The following is a 26329-nucleotide window of genomic DNA, read 5'->3' on the forward strand; positions in this document are numbered from 1 at the left end:
AGTACCCCCAGTTGTAAAATATGAGGATATTAGAAGTTACCTCGGAGTTCCATGACCTGTATAAAAACACTCAGCCTTCGGCCTTTTGTTTTTATATGGTCATGAAACTCCTCAGTAACTTATAATATCCTTATATTTTACAAGAGGGGGTACTTTATTCATTAATGAGAGTCCGTGACATTTCGGTGGTGGCAAATCTTTTGGCGAAACGAAACAGGTCAAATTCGTCCACCCCTAGTCAACGGTTATAATCGGAGCTTTGTGATGTAATTTTTGTCACTGTTGTAAAATATAAGGATATTTGAAGTCACCTCCGGGTTTCATGTAGGGATGTACTGAATCCAGGATTCGGCCTTTTTCAGCAGGATTCAGATTCGGCCGAATTCTTCTACCCGGCAGAACTGAATCCAAATCCAGGAAGGGAAATCGAGGGACTTTTTGTGACTAAACAAGGAAGTAAAGAATGTTTTCCCCGTCCCACCCCTAATTTGCATATGCAAATTAGGATTTGGTTCAGTATTCGGTCAAATCTTTCACAAAAGATTTGGGGGTTTGGCCGAATCCAAAATAGTGGATTCGGTGCATCCCTAGTTCCATGACCTGTATAAAAACACTAAGCCTATATATATATATATATAAAAAAATAAACGGTGCTTAGTGATGTCATCAGTTATAATCAGAGCTTAGTGACGCCTTTGTTGCATGACTCACTGAAACTAGTCTATCATAATAAAGTACCCCCTGTTGCAAAATATAAGGATATTTGAAGTCACCTCCTAGTTCCATGTAGGGATGCACCGAATCCAGGATTCGGTTTGGGATTTGGTCTTTTTCAGCAGGATTCAGATACGGCCCAATACTTCTGCCCGGCAGAACAGAATACAAATCCGGGGAGGAAAATCGCGGGACTTTTTGTCACAAAACAAGGAAGTAAAGAATGTTTTCCCCTACCCACCCCTAATTTGCATATGCAAATTGGGATTTGGTGATTAGTATTTGGCCCGGATCTTTCACAAAGGATTCGGTGGTTCGGCCAAATCCAAAATAGTGGCTTCGGTGCATCCCTAGTTCTATGACCTGTAAAAAAACACTAACCCTATGGTCATGGAACTCCTCAGTAACTTATAATATCCTTATACTTTACAAGTGGAGGTACTTTATTTACTATATAATACTGATGCAACTTGCTGGGGGCAGACAGCCCTCCCATTGGCCAGCAGCCCCCCATCGGCCCTGTATTGTCTGCCTCAGGTGACTAACCACATCCTGCACAACACGGGCAGGAAAGAAAGACAATGTCTGACAGCTAAACGGTTTCTCCGTGACTTTCTCTGTATGTGATGTGAGGAATCTGGTGAGAGCAGCATCCGTGCGCAAGGCGTTACCTCCATACTGGGCTGCCACATGTTTATATCAGGTGTCCGATGGTTCCAGGAATCCATGTGATCTAGAACGGATGCCTGACCTGGATACATGTTTCCTGACATGGAGGGAATCCCATGGGCAACGGAAAAACCAGAAACCTAGAAGAGGAGAGAGGGAATACGCAGCATGAATCTGGCGCAGGGGATACAAACTCCTTATACAGAAATAGCTAAATACATCGCCTGGAAGTGAGAAGCACATGGAACCCGAGATACCAGAACTTCCTCCTGGGAGAGGCACAGAATGACACAGCACAGCCATATATATATAAATATTAGCCTAACCACAGATAAATACAATTCTTTATATACGTTTATTACACAAGAGAGCTCGTGCAGCCCTCCAGCTGTTTTAACATACAGTATTCCTACAAACAAAGGCTGGTTCTGGTTGCTACATGTACCATACAGGTTATAAATATCCCACTGGTTTATAAGGTCGGTACCTTCTCATTTGTGTGTTTTATTTTTCACTTCTCTCTTACAATTTCTATTGCAGCCTCTTCCTCATCTGTGGGGAAGCTTGTGTGTGAACATATCTGCTTGCTCTTCCCCTGCTAAATACATCAGTCCTGAGCTTCTCTGCTGAAAGGGAATTTTGTATGGCCTTTAGGGACCAATAGTAGTGGTGCATATAGAGTTAAGGTGTAGTGGTACAGAGGTAGCTGAGGATGATGGCAGAAGGGCTATCAGTGCAGATTAAAAAGAGCCCCTCTGAGATGACCCCATTTATTGCAGTGTCTGGGTCCAAGGTAGCTCAGCATGTCTATGATACTTTGCAGGAGTCTATACTCATTGCAGAAATACCAATACCTCATTAATGGAGCCTAACATTCTTCTAAGCAAATATAAACTGTAATGGGTGTCTTGGGGCATCTATTTATCAAACACAAACTGTGTACTTAGGGGTGCTCATTAGCTTTGCCTTTATTTATAAACTTTCTGGCTCTATTAAAGGAGAAGTTGTTCTATTGAGAGGAGGGAGCTGCCAGTTGGAAATGCCAGTGACGCATCTACTGACACAGACATGATAGGAAGTCTTTATCTGTCTATAAGAGACCAGAAGATATTTCCTCTTGCCGTCGCTTATAACTGTCACCCGCACTGCATTAAAGAGACAGCAATAGTGACCCAATAAGATCAGGCATACCTGATAGTGACTGGGTTTACTTGGCAGCGATTGGGCTAACCTGGCAGTGATTGCGTTTACCTGGCAGCGATTGCGTTTACCTGGTCGCGATTGCGTTTACCTGGTCGCGATTGCGTTTACCTGGTCGCGATTGGGCTCATCTGGTAGCGATTGGGCCAATGTGGTAGCGATTGGGCCAAACCTGGGAGTGATTGGGCCTAACCTGGGAGTGATTGGGCCTACCTGGGAGTGATTGGGCTTACCTGGTAGTGACTGGGTTTACCTGGTAGCGATCGGGCTTACCTGGTAGCGATTGGGCTTACCTGGTAGCGATTGGGCTTACCTGGTAGTAACTGGGTTTATCTGGTAGTGACTGGGCATACCTGGTAGTGATTGGGTTTATTTGGTGGGTTTATCTGGTAGGCTTACCTGGTAGTGATTGGGCTGCATCATATGTTGAGGACTGGGGAAAAATCCTTCGCTGGACCTTGGGCTGGGGTAACCAGGTCTGCTGGGCTGAATGAAACAGAAGAAAAGATGATGAAGTCAATATTTATACAGTATATATGTGTAACGTGAGTAGCCCCCCTACGGCTGTCTGTGTGGCTCCCGGTGACTGGCAATAACAGCAGCAGTTGGCAGGACAGGTGGCCGGAGTGTAAGTGCTGAGACACAGGGAAGTGTCTTACCCACAAGGGAGAAAGTCAATAAACAGCATGTGGCCTCCCCAGTAATGAGTCGCTTGCAGCTGTGCAGTGAAGCCCTGGGCCACTACCAATGTCTGCTGAAAGCAAGGAGGTGCCACCTGCAGCCTCAGAGCCTGGCACTGCCCGCCGGCACAAACAGACTGAATGTACAACTATTATATATGTGTGTGTGTATATAAAGCTCTAGCCACATCTAAAGCAGGGACCTTCAATCTGGTGTTAAGGGAGGATGCTGGGAGTTGTAGTTTACCAACAGCTTGAACAGCCCTTCTCAGCCATACAGAGTATGAAAGAATTTCTATTGAAAGAGACAGGACGGCAGGAATAGAACAGTATGAAAAGGTAAGTACTGCACAGTTTAGTAGCCGCCAGTCACTGACCTTTGGGGGGGCCTCATCAGATCCTCCTGAATCCCAGGACACGGTCACCTGCCGGCGGGATTCCATCCTCATCCGCTCCTCCTGCTGCAACTTCTCCTCTTCCAGTATAGTACTAGAGGACAGACACAGGGACACTGAGTGACCAACTCCCAGGACCTTACTAAACATGGACAACTATGGGTGGGATCAATCCCTGCACCTGTCACCCACTCATAAACCCCACATTTTGCCCAGTGGAACTACACAGCGACGCTCAAACTCTGCACCATAGTAACACTTCAACATACACCATGTTGCAAAGCAGGGATTGTAGCACAACCACGGTTATTGTGATATCATTAAGCAATGTATGGATAGAAGCACAGCTATGGTTATTGTGATATCATTAAGCAAAGCAGGGAAAGAATCAAAGCTACGAATATTGTGATATCATTAAGCAATGCAGGGATAGAAGCACAGCTACGATTATTGTGATATCATTAAGCAATGTAGGGATAGAAGCACAGCTACAGTTATTGTGATATCATTAAGCAATGTAGGGATAGAAGCACAGCTATGTTAATTGTGATATCAATAAGCAATGCAGAAATAGAAGCACAGCTATAGTTATTGTGATATCATTAAGCAATGTAGGGATAGATGCACAGCTATGGTTATTGTGATATCTTTAAGCAATGCAGAAATATAAGCACAGCTATGGCTATTGTGATATCATTAAGCAATGCAGGGATAGAAGCATAGCTACATTTATTGTGATATCATTAAGTAATGCAGAGATAGCAGCACCACTATGGTTAGTGATATCATTAAGCAATGCAGAGATAGAAGCACAGCTACATTTATTGTGATATCATTAAGCAATGCAGGAATAGTAGCACTGCTATGGTTATTGTGATATCATTAAGCAATGCAGGGATAGAAGCACAGCTACATTTATTGTGATATCATTAAGCAATGCAGGGATAGAAGCACAGCTACAGTTATTGTGATATAATTTATTAAAGCAGGCACAGGCACATTGGCATTCATTGCGAAATCATTCAACAGTGCAGCGACAGACTGCAATATCTGCAACATCAGCAGCATATTAAATATTACAATTATTATGAGAAGCAACCAGTTACTAGCATGCATCAATGCCAATCCACCATCTGAATTAAATCCATAACGTGGCACAACCAGCCAATAATAAACAGGAATACACATTCACGCACAATCCATGAGAAATCAGCAGAGTTGGAAGCAGAAGGGAAATACCTGTTTCTCCTGCCAGCATGAAATAAGTGCAAGAAGTGGGCAAGAAGCGTATGGAGCAAGGGAGCCTGTGTATTGCTCACATATCTGACTGGAACCCTTCTGAGCCCTGAATGTGTCTATGTGCAACTAATGATCTCCCCTCACAGCCGCCGCCGCCTCCCCGTTCTGCTATGTGGATTGTTATTGTTGGATGTCTGCCACCATGAAAGCTCTCTATGCCTGGAATCTACAGCCTCTCCGACTGTCTGGGCTTCTAGTTCAGCACAACTGCAAGTGCCACCTTGTCGGCTGTGTCTGGGGATCAGCTCCGCCAGTTGGTAGTATCATGGCTCCCTGGGATTCATTGTATTCCTACAGAGATGAATAATCCATCCCACAAGCCTCACACACAGGAAGCCACTGCAGAACCTCATCTCGCTGCCACTTCCCCGGCTCTTCCCCATTCTACTAACTGTCAGCCCAGGATAGGGCAAAATAACCTCCCCGGTGAACACTACTATCTCCATACAGTCTATAAGCAATGGATGATTGGGATTCCATTACGGAAAAAGAGAAAAGACACCAAGGCATGATGTTTCTAGCTGGCAGTTAGCAGGTTAATTTAAAGGGATTCTGTCATGATTTGTATGATGTTCTTTTTATTTCTAAATTACACTGCAAATAATTCACTGTACAATATAAAATGTCACTCCTGAAGCAGCAAGTGTATTTAGTTGTAATATTGGTGTGTAGGTGCATCTCAGCTCATTTTGCCTGGTCATGTGATTTCAGAAAGAGCCAGCACTTTAGGATAGAACTGCTTTCTGGCAGGCTGTTGTTTCTCCTACTCAATGTAACTGAATGTGTCTCAGTGGGACCTGGATTTTACTATTGAGTGTTGTTCTTAGATCTACCAGGCAGCTGTTATCTTGTGTTAGGGTAAGGTCAAAAGGGTAGATTCAGTTGCCCGGGGGCTAATCGCCTCTTCTTCTGGGCGACAATCTCCCTGAACTGCTTTCCCCTGCCTTCCCGCCGCTATAATGTAAAATCGCCAGCGGGATGGCACTCGCTGTGCTTCGTTTTCCGAAGTCGCCCGAAGTTTCCTCGTCAATATATATATATATATATATATATATATATATGTAACGCAAAGCAGTTCGAGGAGATTGTCGCCCAGAAGAAGAGGCGATTAGTCGCCGGGTGTCTAAATCTCCCTGTGTGACCTTACTGACTCCGGCCGGCTAGAATGTAAATCGCCGGCATGATGGCACTCGGAGCGCTACATTTTCCAAAGTCGCCCTAAGTACGGCAGGAGGCAGTTCAGGGAGATTTGTCGCCTGGAAACTAATCTCCCCAAATCTGAGCATGTGCCCTGACCCTAAGTCTACTAGAAAATCATATAAACATGAAATAAACCCAATTGGCTGGTTTTGCTTCCAATAAGGATTAATTATATCTTAGTTGGGATCAAGTACAAGTTACTGTTTTATTATTACACAGAAAAAGGAAATCCAATAAAACCACAAAATTTAAATGCTTTTTTTCTACTAGAAAATCATGTAAACATGAAATAAACCCAATAGGCTGGTTTTGCTTCCAATAAGGATTAATTATATCTTAGTTGGGATCAAGTACAAGCGACTGTTTTATTATTACACAGAAAAAGGAAATCATTTTTAATCATTTAGATTATTTCGATAAAATGGAGTCTATGGGAGACGGCCTTTCCAAAATTCTGAGCTTTCTGGATAACGGGTTTCCGGATATTTGATAGAATACCTACATATGTTTATAGTACAGAAGGGCCATGAATAACCTGTAAATTATATCCTTATATAAACGGTGCTTAGTGATGACATCAGATTTAATCTGAGCCTAGTGATGTCATCAGATATAATCGTAGTTTAGTGATGTCATCAGATATAATCGAAGCTTAGTGATGTCATTTCTGTCACATGACTCACTGAAACTTGTGTATTATAATAAAGTAACCTGGGAGTTCCATGACCTGTATAAAACACTCGGTTGTGCTTTTATATAGTCACAGAACTCCTTGGTAACTTTTAAAATCCTTATATTTTACAAGAGGGGGTACTTTAATTACTATATATACAGTATACATTGATATATAAATACACACACACAATGGGAAGTCTGTATCAGAAGGGGGAGCGCAAGGCCGGCCTCTCCAGCTGTTCTACAAGTCAGAGGGGCAGCAGAGAATGTCGAGGGGGCAACGAGTCACATTGTGGCATATTTTCCCAAACAAGAGTATTTTTAGAGAGCAGAAGACATAGTTTTCATATGAACTGTTCCCTGGCAGCCGATACAAAGAGACGTCCCAGAAATCCTTGCCGGTGGAATCTAATGGCAGCTCTCAGAGAGAGGAATAAAATACAGAAATGGGAATATGAAGCCAATATTAACAACATATAGATAAATACAGTAATGCCGGGAATACGTGTCACTTCCTGTGCCTCCTGTTCTTCCTTCCCCAACATTCCTGTGCCTCTATAGATAGGATTCTGCTTATCCCTGCAGCTCAGCATTCTATCCCTCACACCATCCTATCAATTACCCACTGCACTTCTGCCCAGCTTGAGCCTCCACATTAATGTAAATATTACTATAAGAGGGAGTTGTCTATAGGGTAAAGTCAAATATTGTCCTCCTAAATTCCTTATAGGTCAGGATAGCATTCCTTTTATAGGGGACTATACAATCACATTTTAAGATTCCACTGTACTAAGCACAATTCAGCAGGAACAGTCCATAACTTTGCTCAGTCTGTACAGAGAGATCCCATAAAACTATGGCAGCATAGGTATTCCCTGTACTAAGCACAATTCAGCAGGAACAGTCCATAACTTTGCTCAGTCTGTACAGAGAGATCCCATAAAACTATGGCAGCATAGGTATTCCCTGTACTAAGCACAATTCAGCAGGAACAGTCCCTAAGTTTGCTCATAGTCTGTACTGAGAGATCCCATAAAACTATGGCAGCATAGGTATTCCTCTGTACTAAGCACAATTCAGCAGGAACAGTCCCCTAAGTTTGCTCATAGTCTGTACAGAGAGATACCATAAAACTATGGCAGCATAGGTATTCCCTGTACTAAGCACAATTCAGCAGGAACAGTCGCTAAGTTTGCTCATAGTCTGTACAGAGAGATCCCATAAAACTATGGCAGCATAGGTATTCCCCTGTACTAAGCACAATTCAGCAGGAACAGTCCCTAAGTTTGCTCATAGTCTGTACAGAGAGATCCCATAAAACTATGGCAGCATAGGTATTCCCCTGTACTAAGCACAATTCAGCAGGAACAGTCCCTAAGTTTGCTCATAGTCTGTACAGAGAGATCCCATAAAACTATGGCAGCATAGGTATTCCCTGTACTAAGCACAATTCAGCAGGAACAGTCCCCTAAGTTTGCTCATAGTCTGTACAGAGAGATCCCATAAAACTATGGCAGCATAGGTATTCCCCTGTACTAAGCACAATTCAGCAGGAACAGTCCCTAAGTTTGCTCATAGTCTGTACAGAGAGATCCCATAAAACTATGGCAGCATAGGTATTCCCCTGTACTAAGCACAATTCAGCAGGAACAGTCCCCTAAGTTTGCTCATAGTCTGTACATAATGACTTTTTATTTTTTAATTATTAATTCAGCTATTGACAAAGACACAGGACATGGGGATACTCAGGGTGAGATATTGGGGTACAGGCATCTTCTGTGAATCTTGTATAAAGGGTAAGTGGAAAGTCTGGTGTGGGTGAGACATGAGGGCACATGCCCGGCTCAGACAAAGGAATCAATAGGAAAGAGCAGAGGAACTAGAAGATAATGGATCTCTCTGCCAATGGGTTGGGCCAGTCCCCTTTCCACTGGGATTTTGGCATTACAGACAAAGGGCCCATTTATAGCAGCACATAGTCACTGGCACAAGATTGGGCCCCTGAGGCATCACAAGAAAGGGACACTGGTGGGACAGACAGACAGACACACGCTTGATACAAGCACTAGGGATCGGGGGGGGGGGGGTAAGTGGAAAAAGCGATACAAGGAATGTTCTTGATCAGGACAAGTACAAGTCCCGCCCAGCTCGCTTTTCATTAGTCGCTAATTAGACCAATAGGGCAGATCTTCTCCTAAGGGCGGAGCCTAGATATCTGTATTGCCTGGAGCTAATATTAATAATAGGACTTTCATAGATTATCCTTTAATGCAGTTTATGAAATAAAATCACGATCCGTCTCTATGCAGGGAAGCACAATACATCGACATTTACACACACACTGGCACTATGCACATTTTATATTACCCAATTACCCACAATACATCATTCCTTCCCAGAATGCTGTTTGCAGCATCTTTCCCTTCCCTTCGGCACCACTTGTTCTGACTCATGAAACAGCATAAGAGAAATCCAGCCAAGACTCAACTTCCCACAACGCTTTGGGCAATTCTTCACAGGTCTGCTTTATCAGCTGGCTTCTGTATATTGTTTCAACAGTCAGAACCAACAGTGCAAAGAACAGAATGAGAGTCACAGCTTTCAATAGCAATTACATTTATACGCATATGGCAGCCCCAAAAGTGAAATATAAACACTATAAACAAGTTTCATGAATTTGAAACAACATTGCCACCTGCTGGTCATTTCAGTTAGCTAAACAAAGTAGGTAGAAAATGAAGTTAGAGAGAATAGATTCTTGCAACATTTCTCTGCTTACAACTAACCAGAGAAACCTCTCCTGACTCTTCTCAAACAACAAGACTTTCCTAGTCTCACTAATATAATATTCTGCCGACTGGGAGGTTTGTGTGTCACCCGGGAACAGTTGCAGTAGAATTGACTTTAGTAAAACTACAGAAGGGGGAGCTACTGCGACCGTTTGCTGGTGGGAAGGAATACGGAGCTGCTATGAGACTGGGAAAACCCCATAAATTACAAAAAATAAAAGAAAAATCAAGTAAGTTCCCTTTTAATTCCATTCCCCCAGCCAATTAATAGGAAACAAACCACTCTTCATCAATTCTCTTAATAGTGACATTTTATTAGACTTCAAGCCACCATATTGCTTTCCTGCTACAGAAACACTACAACACTGCCTCTAGTGGCCATAAAGTGACGGTGCAGTTTATAGAGAATTTATCTGCCTAGACGAGTGCCTCTGTATCTCTTATACAATCAGGTGTTTCTAACCTGTCACCCTCTAACTGTGGATAAAATAACTGGCAGCCCCCCTGAAAGAACAGGCAGCCCCCCTGAAAGAACAGGCAGCACCCCTGAAAAACAAAAGGCAGCACCCCTGAAATAAAAGGCAGCACCCTTGAAAAAACGGGCAGCACCTCTGAAAATACGGGCAGCACCCCTGAAAATACGGGCAGCACCCCTGAAAATACGGGCAGCACCCCTGAAAATACGGGCAGCACCCCTGAAAATACGGGCAGCACCCCTGAAAATACGGGCAGCCCCCCTGAAAATACGGGCAGCCCCCCTGAAAATACTGGCAGCCCCCCTGAACAGTCTGCCAGCATTTTGGGGTGTCAAAAGTAGTTATTCAACAGCTGGAGGGCAGCATCTTGGACAACTCTGATGTATAAACAGAAAAAACTCTAAATATTTATACACAATAATTGTCTTTTGTAGCTTTCTCAGTCCATGGGTTATACAATCAATATGGCAGCTTTCACTAGCACAGCAGACATACATACAAATACATGGTGGTGCTCATGGTCACACCCTCATACTGTATTTAAGCAAACATTTAAAGATGCAACATAAACGGATTATTAGTGTCAGACTGAGACAAGAGAGGTTCCCAGGGGCCCCTACCTGAGTTGTGCTTTGAGTTCAGTAAACCGCGGTCTCCTGCTGGGGTCGTAGGCCCAGCACTTAGTCATAAGGCTGTACAGAGTAGGCGGGCAGTTGGGGGGCATCGGCAAGCGCTCGCCATTCTCAATTCGACCAATCACATCGTTGTTCTTTACCCCTTGGAAAGGCTTAACTCCATACATTAATATTTCCCACATGCACACACCTGGAAAAGCAAAAACAGGAGCAATTATTTCATAGGCAATTAAAAGGGTACCAGTCTAATAATGAAGAGGTCTTCTAATATCCTTATCATTTACAGTAGGGGGTACATTATCCCTTATAATACATGAATGATACTCAGCGTTCCCTGTATAACTCAGCCTGTAGCCTTGTGCCTTTATATGACCACAGAACAACCCCTCAGTGACTTCTAATATCCTTATCATTTACAGTAGGGGGTACATTATCCCTTATAATACATGAGTTATACTCAGAGTTCCCTGTATATCTCAGCCTGTAGCCTTGTGCCTTTATATGGTCACAGAACAACCCCTCAGTAAATTCTAATATCCTTATAACTTTTTCTATAAAGTACCACTTGCAGATCAGTTATAGCCAAAGGACAGTACACCCCATTTTTAACACAAATGCAAGGAATAGGGCTTGTGCTGAAGACTCTTTCTGTCTAATGATTTATTTAGCAAATATCTAAGGTTTTTTTTCTTATTTCTTGCACTAAACATGGGAAAATCTTAAATTTAAAGTATTTATGCTACTTCCTGATCTCTTACATGTAAGACTATCAGCAGTACACTGAGAAGCCTCTGTATAAGGAGCAGCTTCTTATCTGAAAACCTGACAAAGGCTGCAGATGGGGGAAGGGAGGAGTTAGCTTATACAGAGGTGTCTCATTAGATTTCTGGTTTGTTTTGATTGTGCCTGTATGAACAGAAAGAACATGACATGATTTTTAATTTTAGATTCTCACCTGTTTTGCTCATGAAATACCAAAAACCAAGACAAAAGTCCTATTGAAACAATAGGCAAATAGCAAGTCCAGCACAAGCCCTATTCAATCAGCCCATGTTGAACAAAAAGGTATTCTGCCCCTTTAATGAAGCAAAGCAACTACAGTTGTGCCATTATATTTCTGTATTTCCTTTTTAACACAACTAATATTCCCCACATTTCTCCTTAAAAGGAAATCCATGCTAATTCCAACAAAACAAACATTAAATAAACCAGAAATGTGATTTTTGTAATGAAATAATTGAATCCTGGCATAGTTGTTGTTTATGCGAAAATTAATTGGGTTCATCCGCTCTCAGATGATCCAGTGTTTGCCCAGTGCCACATTATATTGTGTAACAAACTGAATGGGGTAGGGGGTAGGGTTCTTTCCTTCTATTGTGTACTCAGGGGCTTCTGTATCAGACTTCCTGTTTTCAGCTTAAACCTCCAGGGCTAGGGCTTGAGCATGCTCAGTTTGTTCCTCTCTCCCTCCCTGCTGTAATCTGAGCCCCGAACTATAAGCGAGCAGGGAAAGACTCAGGCAGGAAGTGATATCACACCAAGCTAATATGGCAGCTGCTATCCTAAACAAACAGAGAGAGCTTCTAGAGCTTTTTACTCTAAGGTAAAACATTTTACAGAATAAATATAGCATTCTAGCTTGCATTATTGCAGCTAATCTATTAGCAATCAAATGCCTCCGTAGCTTTCCTTCTCCTTTAAACCAAATTCTTTTCAGGATTGGGGACACATGTCCCTGAACCCCTGTAAAAAAACCTATTGGGGCTAATGATGATGCTACATTGATACAGCCAATGATTTCCTTCAGCTGAGTATTTGTTACAGCTGCACTGCTGGTTCTGACTGACACAGAGATCAGCGCACATTCCTTATGTGACATAAAACTTCTCACCTCTATCTGTGACACTTCACATGTAAAGAACAAGCCTGATACACCAGACCCAGTGCTTGTTGTGTGTTCATCTCTCTGTCTCACTTGTATCAAAGCAAAGGCTGCAGTGTAACAAAGTGACAATATGTGTCAAACTGTGACTTATCTTGTGTCTGTCACAGCCAGAAATACCCCTGAGCTTTTGTATCCCGGGAGGATGTGACACTCACAGATGGAAGGAATGTATTGTGATATCAGTTACTGACAGCAGAGAGTGCAAATACTACTACTACTACTACGGCACTTATGCCTTACTATTACCCCTACTTTGTTTTAAACAGGATCCAGGCTTTATGATGCAGGGATACCACAAACCTACATAAAGGGGTTTTTAGAAATAAAGCTAAGTACTGAAACCTCAACTCACAAATATATCCCTATTGTTGTACATTTCCTTTTTGGGCAACTTACATTTGTAGCACCGACTCCCGTCCCAGAGACTATTATCCACTGTTACTATAGACACCATCTCTCCCTACTATACCTGCCATCCCACAGTCACACTCCCTTCCCAGAGACTATTATCCACTGTTACTATAGACACCATCTCTCCCTACTATACCTGCCATCCCACAGCCACACTCCCTTCCCAGAGACTATTATCCACTGTTACTATAGACACCATCTCTCCCTACTATACCTGCTATCCCACAGTCACACTCCCTTCCCAGAGACTATTATCCACTGTTACTATAGGCACCATCTCTCCCTACTATACCTGCTATCCCACAGTCACACTCCCTTCCCAGAGACTATTATCCACTGTTACTATAGGCACCATCTCTCCCTACTATACCTGCTATCTCATAGTCACACTCCCTTCCCAGAGACTATTATCCACTGTTACTATAGGCACCATCTCTCCCTACTATACCTGCTATCCCACAGTCACACTCCCTTCCCAGAGACTATTATCCACTGTTACTCTAGGTACCATCTCTCCCTACTATACCTGCTATCCCACAGTCACACTCCCTTCCCAGAGACTATTATCCCACTGTTACTATAGACACATCTCTCCCTACTATACCTGCTATCCCACAGTCACAATCCCTTCCCAGAGACTATTATCCCACTGTTACTATAGGCACCATCTCTCCCTACTATACCTGCTATCCCACAGTCACAATCCCTTCCCAGAGACTATTATCCCACTGTTACTATAGACACCATCTCTCCCTACTATACCTGCTATCCGACAGTCACAATCCCTTCCCAGAGACTATTATCCCACTGTTACTATAGGCACCATCTCTCCCTACTATACCTGCTATCCTACAGTCACACTCCCTTCCCAGAGACTATTATCCCACTGTTACTATAGGCACCATCTCTCCCTACTATACCTGCTATCCCACAGTCACACTCCTTTCCCAGAGACTATTATCCCACTGTTACTATAGGCACCATCTCTCCCTACTATACCTGCTATCCCACAGTCACACTCCCTTCCCAGAGACTATTATCCCACTGTTACTATAGGCACCATCTCTCCCTACTATACCTGCTATCCTAAAGTCACACTCCCTTCCCAGAGACTATTATCCCACTGTTACTATAGGCACCATCTCTCCCTACTATACCTGCTATCCCACAGTCACACTCCTTTCCCAGTGACTATTATCCCACTGTTACTATAGGCACCATCTCTCCCTACTATACCTGCTATCCCACAGTCACAATCCCTTCCCAGAGACTATTATCCACTGTTACTATAGGCACCATCTCTCCCTACTATACCTGCTATCCCACAGTCACACTCCCTTCCCAGAGACTATTATCCCACTGTTACTATAGGCACCATCTCTCCCTACTATACCTGCTATCCCACAGTCACACTCCCTTCCCAGAGACTATTATCCCACTGTTACTATAGGCACCATCTCTCCCTACTATACCTGCTATCCCACAGTCACACTCCCTTCCCAGAGACTATTATCCCACTGTTACTATAGGCACCATCTCTCCCTACTATACCTGCTATCCCACAGTCACACTCCCTTCCCAGAGACTATTATCCACTGTTACTATAGGCACCATCTCTCCCTACTATACCTGCTATCCCACAGTCACACTCCCTTCCCAGAGACTATTATCCCACTGTTACTATAGGCACCATCTCTCCCTACTATACCTGCTATCCCACAGTCACACTCCCTTCCCAGAGACTATTATCCCACTGTTACTATAGGCACCATCTCTCCCTACTATACCTGCTATCCCACAGTCACACTCCCTTCCCAGAGACTATTATCCACTGTTACTATAGACACCATCTCTCCCTACTATACCTGCTATCCGACAGTCACAATCCCTTCCCAGAGACTATTATCCCACTGTTACTATAGGCACCATCTCTCCCTACTATACCTGCTATCCCACAGTCACACTCCCTTCCCAGAGACTATTATCCCACTGTTACTATAGGCACCATCTCTCCCTACTATACCTGCTATCCCACAGTCACACTCCTTTCCCAGAGACTATTATCCCACTGTTACTATAGGCACCATCTCTCCCTACTATACCTGCTATCCCACAGTCACAATCCCTTCCCAGAGACTATTATCCACTGTTACTATAGGCACCATCTCTCCCTACTATACCTGCTATCCCACAGTCACACTCCCTTCCCAGAGACTATTATCCCACTGTTACTATAGGCACCATCTCTCCCTACTATACCTGCTATGCCACAGTCACACTCCCTTCCCAGAGACTATTATCCCACTGTTACTATAGGCACCATCTCTCCCTACTATACCTGCTATCCCACAGTCACACTCCCTTCCCAGAGACTATTATCCCACTGTTACTATAGGCACCATCTCTCCCTAGTATACCTGCTATCCCACAGTCACACTCCCTTCCCAGAGACTATTATCCACTGTTACTATAGGCACCATCTCTCCCTACTATACCTGCTATCCCACAGTCACACTCCCTTCCCAGAGACTATTATCCACTGTTACTATAGACACCATCTCTCCCTACTATACCTGCTATCCCACAGTCACAGTCCCTTCCCAGAGACTATTATCCAATGTTACTATAGGCACCATCTCTCCCTACTATACCTGCTATCCCACAGTCACACTCCCTTCCCAGAGACTATTATCCACTGTTACTATAGGCACCATCTCTCCCTACTATACCTGCTATCCCACAGTCACACTCCTTTCCCAGAGACTATTATCCACTGTTACTATAGACACCATCTCTCCCTACTATACCTGCTATCCCACAGTTACACTCCTTTCCCAGAGACTATTATCCACTGTTACTATAGACACATCTCTCCCTACTATACCTGCTATCCCACAGTCACACTCCTTTCCCAGAGACTATTATCCACTGTTACTATAGGCACCATCTCTCCCTACTATACCTGCTATCCCACAGTCACAGTCCCTTCCCAGAGACTATTATCCACTGTTACTATAGGCACCATCTCTCCCTACTATACCTGCTATCCCACAGTCACACTCCTTTCCCAGAGGGTATAACCCCACTGCTACTATAAACACAGTCTTTCCCTACTATACTTGTTAAGGTCCCACACATGCTTGGTTACACCCCACCTCTAAACGATCTTTGGGCAAGTTTCCAAGTAATTATAAAGGTCAGTGTTAGTAGCGGGTGGGCAGGAGTTTCTTGGGTGGGTATATCTCCTTATGCAGAAGGCTGCAGGCACATGGAGTTGTTAAAAACTACAGAACAGACTGTTTCAGTGTCACTCCTGTGCGACCACATAATACTCTCCATATAAATAACATTCTAACCGCATGGACTTTGCACAAACACTTGGCTCATTCCTTTTGGGGAATGTACCAATATAAAACATAGGGGGAAAGAGAGCAGAGCAGAATAGGCTTAGTGTTAGCATTACTGATCTATCATATAAACCCACAGAACAATTCAGTTTTTAACCTTTTAGGGCAGCACTGCCTAAAGACCACTTACCTGTCACCTACAGCAGCAAGCAGTTTTGTTCAGGTAATAAAAACCACAAGTAACAAAACCCCAAACCAAACCCCCAAATGCCCATCATGGAATGAATCCCACCGGGGTGACATGTACTTCAGACTTACCAAACATCCACACGTCACTGGCAGAGGTAAAACGTCTAAAGTTAATGGACTCCGGTGCCATCCACTTAATGGGCAATTTACCTTTGGAAGCTGTGGAAACAACATTATGTTACATGAGATCACAGTAAATCATCATTATTAACAGCAGACTGGATTCTACAGCTTCTAATATTAGTGACAGTATCAGAATAGGTATGGTTACAAGTCCTGAAGGACTCGAGAAGCTTAGCAGCCCCAAAATGGTTGATATTGGGTCAATATTTAGAATTATATTGTACAGTACTGGTGAATATGTTGGTGCTATGTATATTAAGTATAATGATTAATCACATTCCTTTCACGTGGGATGTTACATCTGTTATTTGCAAGGTTAAAGCTGCAGAGAGAAAATACAGGTATGCGACCTGTTATCCAGAATGCTCGGGACCTGGGGTTTTCTAGATAACTGATTTTTCCCTAATTTCACACCCTAAGACTACTAAAAAATCATGTTAACATTAAATAAACCCAACAGGCTGTTTTTTTCCCCAATAAGGATCAATTATATCTTAGTTGGGATCAAGTACAAGCGACTGTTTTATTATTACAGAGAAAAATTTGGATAAAATGGAGTCTATATGAGAAGGCCTTTCTGTAATTTGGAGCTTTCTAGATAATGGGTTTCCAGATAACAGATCCCATACCTGTACTAGGAATGGCCAATGGGAAATACAATATGAATGCATCTGGGTGCTACTGACACATGAGCCACTATACCAAATAATAGAGCCAATAATAATAATAATATACATTATACCGTCTCCATTGTAACATCTTACCTTTATAATAAGTACTGTCCTCCATATATCTGGAGAGGCCAAAGTCTCCTAATTTTACACAGTCTGAGGATGAGACCAGTACATTTCTAGCAGCAATATCCCTGAAACAGAAAAGGGAACACAGATATGAATCCAGCAGATGACAATGTAGCAAAAAGAAAAAGACAGTATTGCTAAAAATCTCTGGCTGCCGATATCTACATCTCACAACGGGAAGAAGTTTAGGCTGGTAAAATATATATTGTTTTACTACAATTTTTTTTATATATCAGTCTAGGGGTCGGAGAGGCGGCTTGGTACATGTAAGTTTCTGTAAGAATAAAAATTCTTCAGTCCAGCAGGTGTCACTGTTGAGTAACATCTGTTGAGTAACATTTAAACATAAGCCTAATATTACCAAAATAGAAATTTGTGTTAACCCTTTCCCTGGCACATTTTTTCCATGTTGTTTTCAGAGAAAGCAGTGGAACAGCGTCACCTCTAGAACAGATAGAATGCCGATGTTTCCATTTCAACTAACCTAAGATGAATATAGTAATTATTCCCTATAAAATGCACCGGTGACTGGTAAGTGCTCGTACCTATGTACAAATCTTTTACTTTCCAAGTAGGCGAGTGCCGTGCTGAGCTGGTAAGAGTAGAGGATCAAGGACGCCAGATCCAGGCTGTATTTTCTGACTTGTAAAAATGATCTCAGCTTTTGGAAGAAGAAAGGAAATGGGTCAGTACAGCTACTTAATCATACAGTTCAACACATTTCCATAACAAATTCTGTCCTAATACTGTAAATACAGTAAGTTGTTTTCCCCTTCCTTAACTTAGTGTGCCCAGAACATTCCTTCTCTGTATATTTGTATTTATACATATGGGAGGAGGGAGGTGCCATATTGATTCCCTTAGACAGTACAGTATGAGGGTATAGCTTATTGTGTGCCCAGAACATTCCTTCTGTGTATATTTGTATTTATACATATGGGAGGAGGGAGGTGCCATATTGATTCCCTTAGACAGTACAGTATGAGGGTATAGCTTATTGTGTGCCCAGAACATTCCTTCTCTGTATATTTGTATTTATACATATGGGAGGAGGTGCCATATTGATTCCCTTAGAGTGTGGTCCCCAACCAGTAGCTCGTGAGCCACATGTTGCTCCCCAACCCCTTGGATGTTGCTCTCATTGGCCTCAAAGCAGGTGCTTATTTTTGAATTCCAGGCTTGGAGGCAAGTTTTGGTTGCATGAAAACCAGGTGTACTACCAAACAGAGCCTTCTGAAGGCTACCAGTCCACATAGGGACTACCAAATAGCCAATTCCAGCCCTTTGTTGGCATCCTCGGGAACTATATTCATGCTAGTGTTGCTCCCCAACCCTTTTTACATTTGAATGTGGCTCACGGGTGAAAAAGGTTGGGGATCCCTGCCTTAGACAGTACAGTATGAGGGTATAGCTTATTGTGTGCCCAGAACATTCCTTCTCTGTATATTTGTATTTATACATATGGGAGGAGGTGCCATATTGATTCCCTTAGACAGTACAGTATGAGGGTATAGCTTATTGTGTGCCCAGAACATTCCTTCTCTGTATATTTGTATTTATACATATGGGAGGAGGTGCCATATTGATTCCCTTAGACAGTACAGTATGAGGGTATAGCTTATTGTGTGCCCAGAACATTCCTTCTCTGTATATTTGTATTTATACATATGGGAGGAGGGAGGTGCCATATTGATTCCCTTAGACAGTACAGTATGAGGGTATAGCTTATTGTGTGCCCAGAACATTCCTTCTCTGTATATTTGTATTTATACATATGGGAGGAGGGAGGAGCCATATTGATTCCCTTAGACAGTACAGTATGAGGGTACAGCTTATTGTGTGCCCAGAACATTCCTTCTCTGTATATTTGTATTTATACATATGGGAGGGAGGTGCCATATTGATTCCCTTAGACAGTACAGTATGAGGGTATAGCTTATTGTGTGCCCAGAACATTCCTTCTGTGTATATTTGTATTTATACATATGGGAGGAGGGAGGTGCCATATTGATTCCCTTAGACAGTACAGTATGAGGGTATAGCTTATTGTGTGCCCAGAACATTCCTTCTCTGTATATTTGTATTTATACATATGGGAGGAGGTGCCATATTGATTCCCTTAGACAGTACAGTATGAGGGTATAGCTTATTGTGTGCCCAGAAAATTCCTTCTCTGTATATTTGTATTTATACATATGGATAGAAGCTGCCGCATTTCTTCCTTTAGACATAAGAAGTCTTTGTGAGCCCAGAACACTTTTTTTAGATTTCATAATATCAGCAGTTTTCCCACTGCTAATAGCATGAATGAGTAACAGGAGTACCTTCTATTTCCTTATGCCGGAAGCATCTCCCGATGCTCAGTGACAGGACTGAGTTGAGAATCATCAAAAGATACTTCCGGTGTCAGTATATTAAAGGAACAGTCACACCAAAAAATTAAGTGTTTTAAAGTAATAAAAATATCATGTTATGTTGCCCTGAACTAGTAAAACTGATCTGTTTGCTTCAGAAACACTACTATAGTTCATATAAACAAGCTGCTGTGTAGCAATGGTGGAAATCGAAAAAAGTCTATATGCACAGGTTAAATAGTGGATAACAGATAACACCATTAAGTTCTACAGAGCTTATCTGCTGTGTAACCTGAGCCTTTTCTCCTTTGAATGGCTGCCCCCATGGCTACACAGCAGCTTGTTTATATAAACTATAGTAGTACTTATCTGTTATCTACTGTGTATCCTGTGCTTGAATGGCTGCCCCCATGGCTACACAGCAGCTTGTTTATATAAACTATAGTAGTACTTATCTGTTATCTACTGTGTATCCTGTGCTTGAATGGCTGCCCCCATTGCTACACAGCAGCTTGTTTATATAAACTATAGTAGTACTTATCTGTTATCTACTGTGTATCCTGTGCTTGAATGGCTGCCCCCATTGCTACACAGCAGCTTAGTTATATAAACTATAGTAGTGTTTCTGAAGCAAACACACCAGTTTTACCAGTGCAGGGCAGCTCTACATATTTTAATTACTTAAAACCACTTTAATTTTTTCATGTTACTGTTCCGTTAAGCATTTGCCATTCTTTCTAGACAGAGAAGCAGAGGGCGTTCTTAGTTCCACTTTCATTTTAGCAACTGCCATTATCCTGAAATCTCAGAAGGGCACTTTGAGCAATATATAAGGGTGGCCATATGTAACACTTGTACAGCTAATAAATCAGCTTGTTTAAAGGTAAAGGTATCCTCTAAAATTCAAATGAAACACTGGCACTTGTACGACTACAATATAATGCAGTGACTACTGTTTGGTACAAGTGCCATTAGAACTAGTGACAGTTGCACAACTCCCAGCAACAAACAGGAGCACAGGTAACTCCCACCTACCTCTCCCAGGGTGCACAGCTCCATGATAATCCAGACTGGGTTCTCTGTAATGACTCCAATTAACTTTACAATGTGCGGGTGGTCAAACTGGCGCATGGTTACTGCAAGACACACAGACGTGGCATTTAGATTCTTAGGAACAGACAGAGAGTTCAATAGAAGGATAAACCCTGATATGAGCAGCAGATAGTGGGGAGTTTCTGATGATTAAAAGATCGCCAGCAAATGACTCATTCCTAAGTTATTTTAGCCCAAAATAGAAGTGTAGCTAATGGACAGATGGGGCAGGATCCAGTTACTGATATTTATGGGAAAACCATGGGTATAATGACTGTCTGCCAATGCTTGGGACCTGGCGCTTTCCGGATAACGGATCTTTCCATAATTTGGATCTTCATACCGTAAGTCTACTAGAAAATCATGTAAATATTAAATAAACCCAATAGGCTGGTTTTGCTTCCAATAAGGATTAATTATATCTCAGTTGGAATCAAGTACAAGCTACTGTTTTATTATTACAGAGAAAAAGAAAATCATTTTTTAAAATTCGGATTATTTAATTATAGGGATGCACTGAATCCAGGATTTGGTTCGGGATTCGGGCAGGATTCTGCATTTTTCAGCAGGATTCGGCTGAATCCTTCTGCCAGGCCGAACCAAATTAGATTCCTAATTTGCATATGTAAATTAGGGGCAGGAGGGAAATCGTGTGATTCGGTTCGGTATTTGGCCAAATCTTTCTCGATGGATTGGGGGTTCGGCCAAATCCAAAATAGTGGATTCGGTGCATCCCTATTTAATTATAATGTAGTCTAAGGGTTACGGGCCTTTCCATAATTCAGAGCTTGCTGGATAACGGGTTTCCGAATGATTTTCATTCGGTTATTTATTACATTAAGGTTACTTTTTACTTTTTAAGGTTTTACTATAACAATATACACTTTTATTCTAATAAATCAGTATTTAAGTAATATTTTCCATGGAACAGAATGCTAGCAATGCTTTTATGGATGTAGTGGGATGTAATGGAACATGGCATGTTCACTAAACAGGGTCACACAAGGTCAGCCTGCTGAGTTGCAAAAAATGCGTGTGGGAGCTGCCATATGCATTAGCTCAGTTGTTGCTTCAGTGTCAGTACAAAAAGAGGTCTACTAGACTTGACAATTCCCTGGATAAAATGTTCATTAGCTAAATTCAATGTATTTTATAACAAGTGTTTCCCTATGTTGAAAGTACAGATGTAGTAATGCTTATGTTCTGGGGGGAAACAGGTACAGGAATTGCCCCGTCTCCTTGAATTAAAGGCTAAATGCACAAAACTATGCCAGATTGGGTACAAAACCAACATAAACAGGAAAAACAGAATGAAGTGGCTGAATAGAATTCCCAGAAATGGCTGTGCCTCCCCTTTACGCTGGCACTGCAGCTGTGAGCTCATGAAACAAGTGCCAGGAAGTACCCGATAAGACGGATTCCATGCCAGTTTCCATGGCTCTTAGAGAAAAATAAAAGGAGGAGTTCTTTGTGGTGCCCCCAAGCAGAGCAGCCACCCACCCAGATGTGGTTGGCAGGGGGTCCTGCATAAACGTTTAAGGGGTGCAAATAATCCTATTCAGTCACCAAAGAAGTGGAGGTGACATGAAAGTGCTTTATACTAGAGTTGGTCACACACAGGGTGTTTGTACAGTTGGGTCAGTCTCTCATTAAACTGTATGGTTGTGTCTGTGTTGGTTGCCTTCCAAAGTGCTGAATTTGGCTAATAAATGTGTTGGATATCTGATAGCAAGGGTCAACAAAGATGCAATGAAACCAATTGGCTATTAACATTGATTTGATTGGTGCACTTAGAGCAATACAAATATCTAGTTAGTTGTGCTTGTGACTAAAGTGGTGCAAAACTGGCAGCTTATGTACACAATGCAGTATTTAGGCACAAACTCTGCACCAAGTGTAGCTTGGGATCTTACGGTGGTCATAGACGTAGAGATCCGCTGGTTTGTTGATCTCTCCCAGATATGCCCACATTGAAGTGTGCAATATCGGGCTGATCCAATCGTGGGCCCAACAATCAGATCATAATGCATCGAAACGGGCGGTTGGATCCCGGGACCGCATAAACGCACAGATGCTCAGGCTGTCAGCAGCTTTTATTGGCCCGTGTATGGGGGTCTTTACACACTGCAGCCCTTTTCCCAGCTAGTTTGCTCCTATATATGCCTGTTCCATAATATAGAACTTTATTTATTTTATCATCATAGGGGCCACCTTGCAGGTGGGCTCTACTGTATGCAACAGCAACAGAGCATGGCAATTTTGGACAGAACTTTCTCGTGTAAAGGTGGTGTGGTAGAGTGACTAGGAAAAGGTGGAAAAAGGTCACTCTAGGCTTTAATTTCTCCCCAGGTACTGAGAGAGGCTCCAGGAAGGGAGTTATGAAACAGAGAATCAGTTATCTGTTTAAAGACTTTAGTAGTCAGAGACTCCATTCCGCAGATCCAGTCCAGAGATTGGAGTTCTCCTTCCACAGGAAAGCTGTCTTGTGGAAAGACTATTTAAAGTTAATTAGAATGGGAGAGTGTGTCTCTCAACAGGGCACAGCAGGTAGGAGACCTGGCTGTGTGAGGAACTCCCAGAGGAGCTGGGAGTGCCGCCTGTTACTGCAAGAAGCAGAGGGATCCTGTGACTCTCACAAAGAGTATTGTGAAGAGAGTGAGGAAGCCAGGAGGCTGAATATTACCTGGGAGAAAGTCCTGTGAGTACAGGGGTGAGCCAAACTATTTGGTTGTGCTGGTTGTCCACAAGAGGCCCAGTCTAGTCAGGGACTGCTTCAAAGTGTGAAGGTAGTGCCCAGTGGGCTAGGTTTTATTTTTATGATTTCTTTTGTATCCTGAAAATGGTCACCCCTGTGTCTGTGGATTATTGACTGTCTGTGCAAAGTGGGAAAATAAACATGTGTTTTCTTTGAAGAAGCTGTGTGTCCCTGTCTTTATGCTCCTTCTTCCTATGCAGCCTGCTCACCATTGACTAATCCCCCTAAAAGTTACGTGTTCAAGCCACCAACTTGCCACAGTGGCCATACACGGAACTATAAAAGCTGACGACAGACCAAGTCAGCAGCTTATTGGCCAGTGTATGGGGTCATCAGACAGACTTCCAAGGATTTTTTCCCATATATCAGTTGGGGAAGCCCGTCGGAGGGCCAGATGTCAATCATGCAGGTTTAAGAAGCTAATCTGATCGAGGAGCACATCAGTTTGTTGATGAGTCCTCACTCCGACCACCTGTATTCCGGCATTGTGATCCAATCATTGCCTTGGGCCCACGATTGGATAAGGCCGATATCTCCCACTCAAGGTGGGCATAATTGGGCAAATCTACTTGTTTGGTGACCTCTCCTAACAAGCGGATCTGTCCATACCACTCTTAACAACTAAATAGTGAATCCAATGGGATAACAAAGACTTACAGGCCTCTTGTAAGAACTTCTCTCTCACACTGTCTGATGTGCAGTTCTTACATGTTTTGATTGCGACAGCCATGGCCGGGTTCTCCTATAAAATAAACAGAGCGTCTCACATTAGAATGACACACAGTAGGGAACATATAAAATATACGGATGAGCGAGTACATTGCTTTGGGTAGAAAGTGGGTGCTTAGTGACTGCTAATTAGCGAATAGGAATTACAGCTCCCCAGCATGTGCCGCCGGCAAGAGGGCGAGTACATAAATTCATTTGGTAGAAACACACCATAAAATCACCTAATTAGACAGCATCTCCGAGTGTCCCAATATACAGCAGCCCTTGTGCTCTAAGTGCTTAGCTAAACATTAATAACGTGTCTGAGTAAAGAACAGCCAAGCTCCATTTAGCAGGCGAGGAGTCACATCCCAACAGTGGTATTATACAATGAATAACTCCCACACTAATTAGCCGAATAGTAATAAACATCAAACTCTCAAGTTAGGCAAAGCACAACTCTGCAGCCCGCATCACTATACTATAGAAATTACAGACAATGGTCAAACTAAAGGGTTACTAATTGCAGGATAACAGCGGTATAAAGTGCAATTATTTGACAAGAAATTGCCCAATGAGAAAAGGTTTCTGACTTTTCTGGGGCTGTATATTGACTTTTTTTTTTTTTTACACAGCTTTTATATAGGGCTACACTAACTCAGTTGTATAAATTGCAGCTAAAATAGAACAGCAAACTTCTCCAAAGCACCAACATACATAGTGATTGTGCTCACAATATAATATGAGATATGGGAGACGTACTTATTGTTTCCCTGTTCCTGAAATGTATATACCTGTGATGTAAAGGAGTCTGAACAGATCCCAAGATAAGATTTACTCCACTGATATAAAAAGGTATGGGATCTCTTATCCAGAAACCCATTATCCAGAAAGTGTCAAATTACAGGAAGCCCATCTTCCATAGATTCCATTTTAATGAAATAATTCACATTTTAAAAAATAATTCCCTTTTTTTCCTGCAATAATGAAACAGTATCTTGTACTTGTTCACAATGATGATATAATACACAAAAACCATGAATATCTTGTAAATTATATCCTTATAAACGGTGAGTTCTGATGTCATCAGTTATAAACAGTGAGTTCTGATGTCATTTCTGTCACATGACTCACAAACTTGTGTATTACAATAAATACAGTTGCAAAATATGAGGATATTAGAAGTAACCATGGAGTTCCATGACCTGTATAAAAACCTTTGGCCTCGTACTTTTATATGGTCATGAAACTCCTCGGTAACTTATAATATCCTTATATTTTACAAGAGGGGGTACTTTATTCACTATATAATTAATCCTTTTTGGAGGCTACCAAATCCTATTGGGTTTACTATTGGGTTTATTTATCAAGGGTCGAGGTGAGTTTTGGAAGTTAAAAACTTCAAATTTCAAGCTATTTTTTTGTGTACTTCGACTAGTGAATAGTCCAACATCGACTGAATTTGAAAAAAACGTTGGAATTTATCATGTACTGTCTCTTTAAAACTTCGACTATTCGCCATCTAAAATCTGCCGAAGTGCTGTTTTAGCCTATGGGGGACCTCCTAGAACCTATATGGAGTCAATTGGTGGACTTTGAGAAATCAAAGTTTTTTGGGGGAAAAAGTTTGAATCGAATTAGATCGAATGCGCTATTCCTTCGATCGTACGATTAAAATCCGGCCGAATACGGACCTCTTCGACCCAAAAAAAACTTCGACTTCACTTCGGTTGGTCTTTTTGAATTAGAATTTCGAAGTATTTTCAATTCGATATTCGACCCTTGATAAATATGCCCCTTAATGTTTTTTTTA

At 42.3% G+C, this 26329-nt stretch overlaps 1 protein-coding gene across 19 annotated transcripts in view; it reads right to left on the minus strand.

Moving 5' to 3' along the window:
• ptk2.L (protein tyrosine kinase 2 L homeolog) overlaps positions 1–26329 on the minus strand; it is a 215009-nt gene that overhangs the window by 14054 nt on the left and 174626 nt on the right. For 18 of the 19 annotated variants that reach the window (XM_041565379.1, XM_041565370.1, XM_041565366.1 and 15 more), the window contains 9 exon segments: positions 24466–24550; positions 20997–21097; positions 18153–18268; positions 17572–17672; positions 16754–16843; positions 10718–10922; positions 3641–3752; positions 2983–3069; positions 1386–1523 (listed from right to left, as the gene is read on the minus strand). In XM_041565379.1, the coding sequence (XP_041421313.1) occupies positions 1386–1523; positions 2983–3069; positions 3641–3752; positions 10718–10922; positions 16754–16843; positions 17572–17672; positions 18153–18268; positions 20997–21097; positions 24466–24550 (1035 nt within the window). 19 annotated transcript variants of the gene reach the window in all.

This window comes from Xenopus laevis, chromosome 6L, assembly GCF_017654675.1.
Source record: "Xenopus laevis strain J_2021 chromosome 6L, Xenopus_laevis_v10.1, whole genome shotgun sequence".
NCBI lineage: Eukaryota > Metazoa > Chordata > Amphibia > Anura > Pipidae > Xenopus > Xenopus laevis.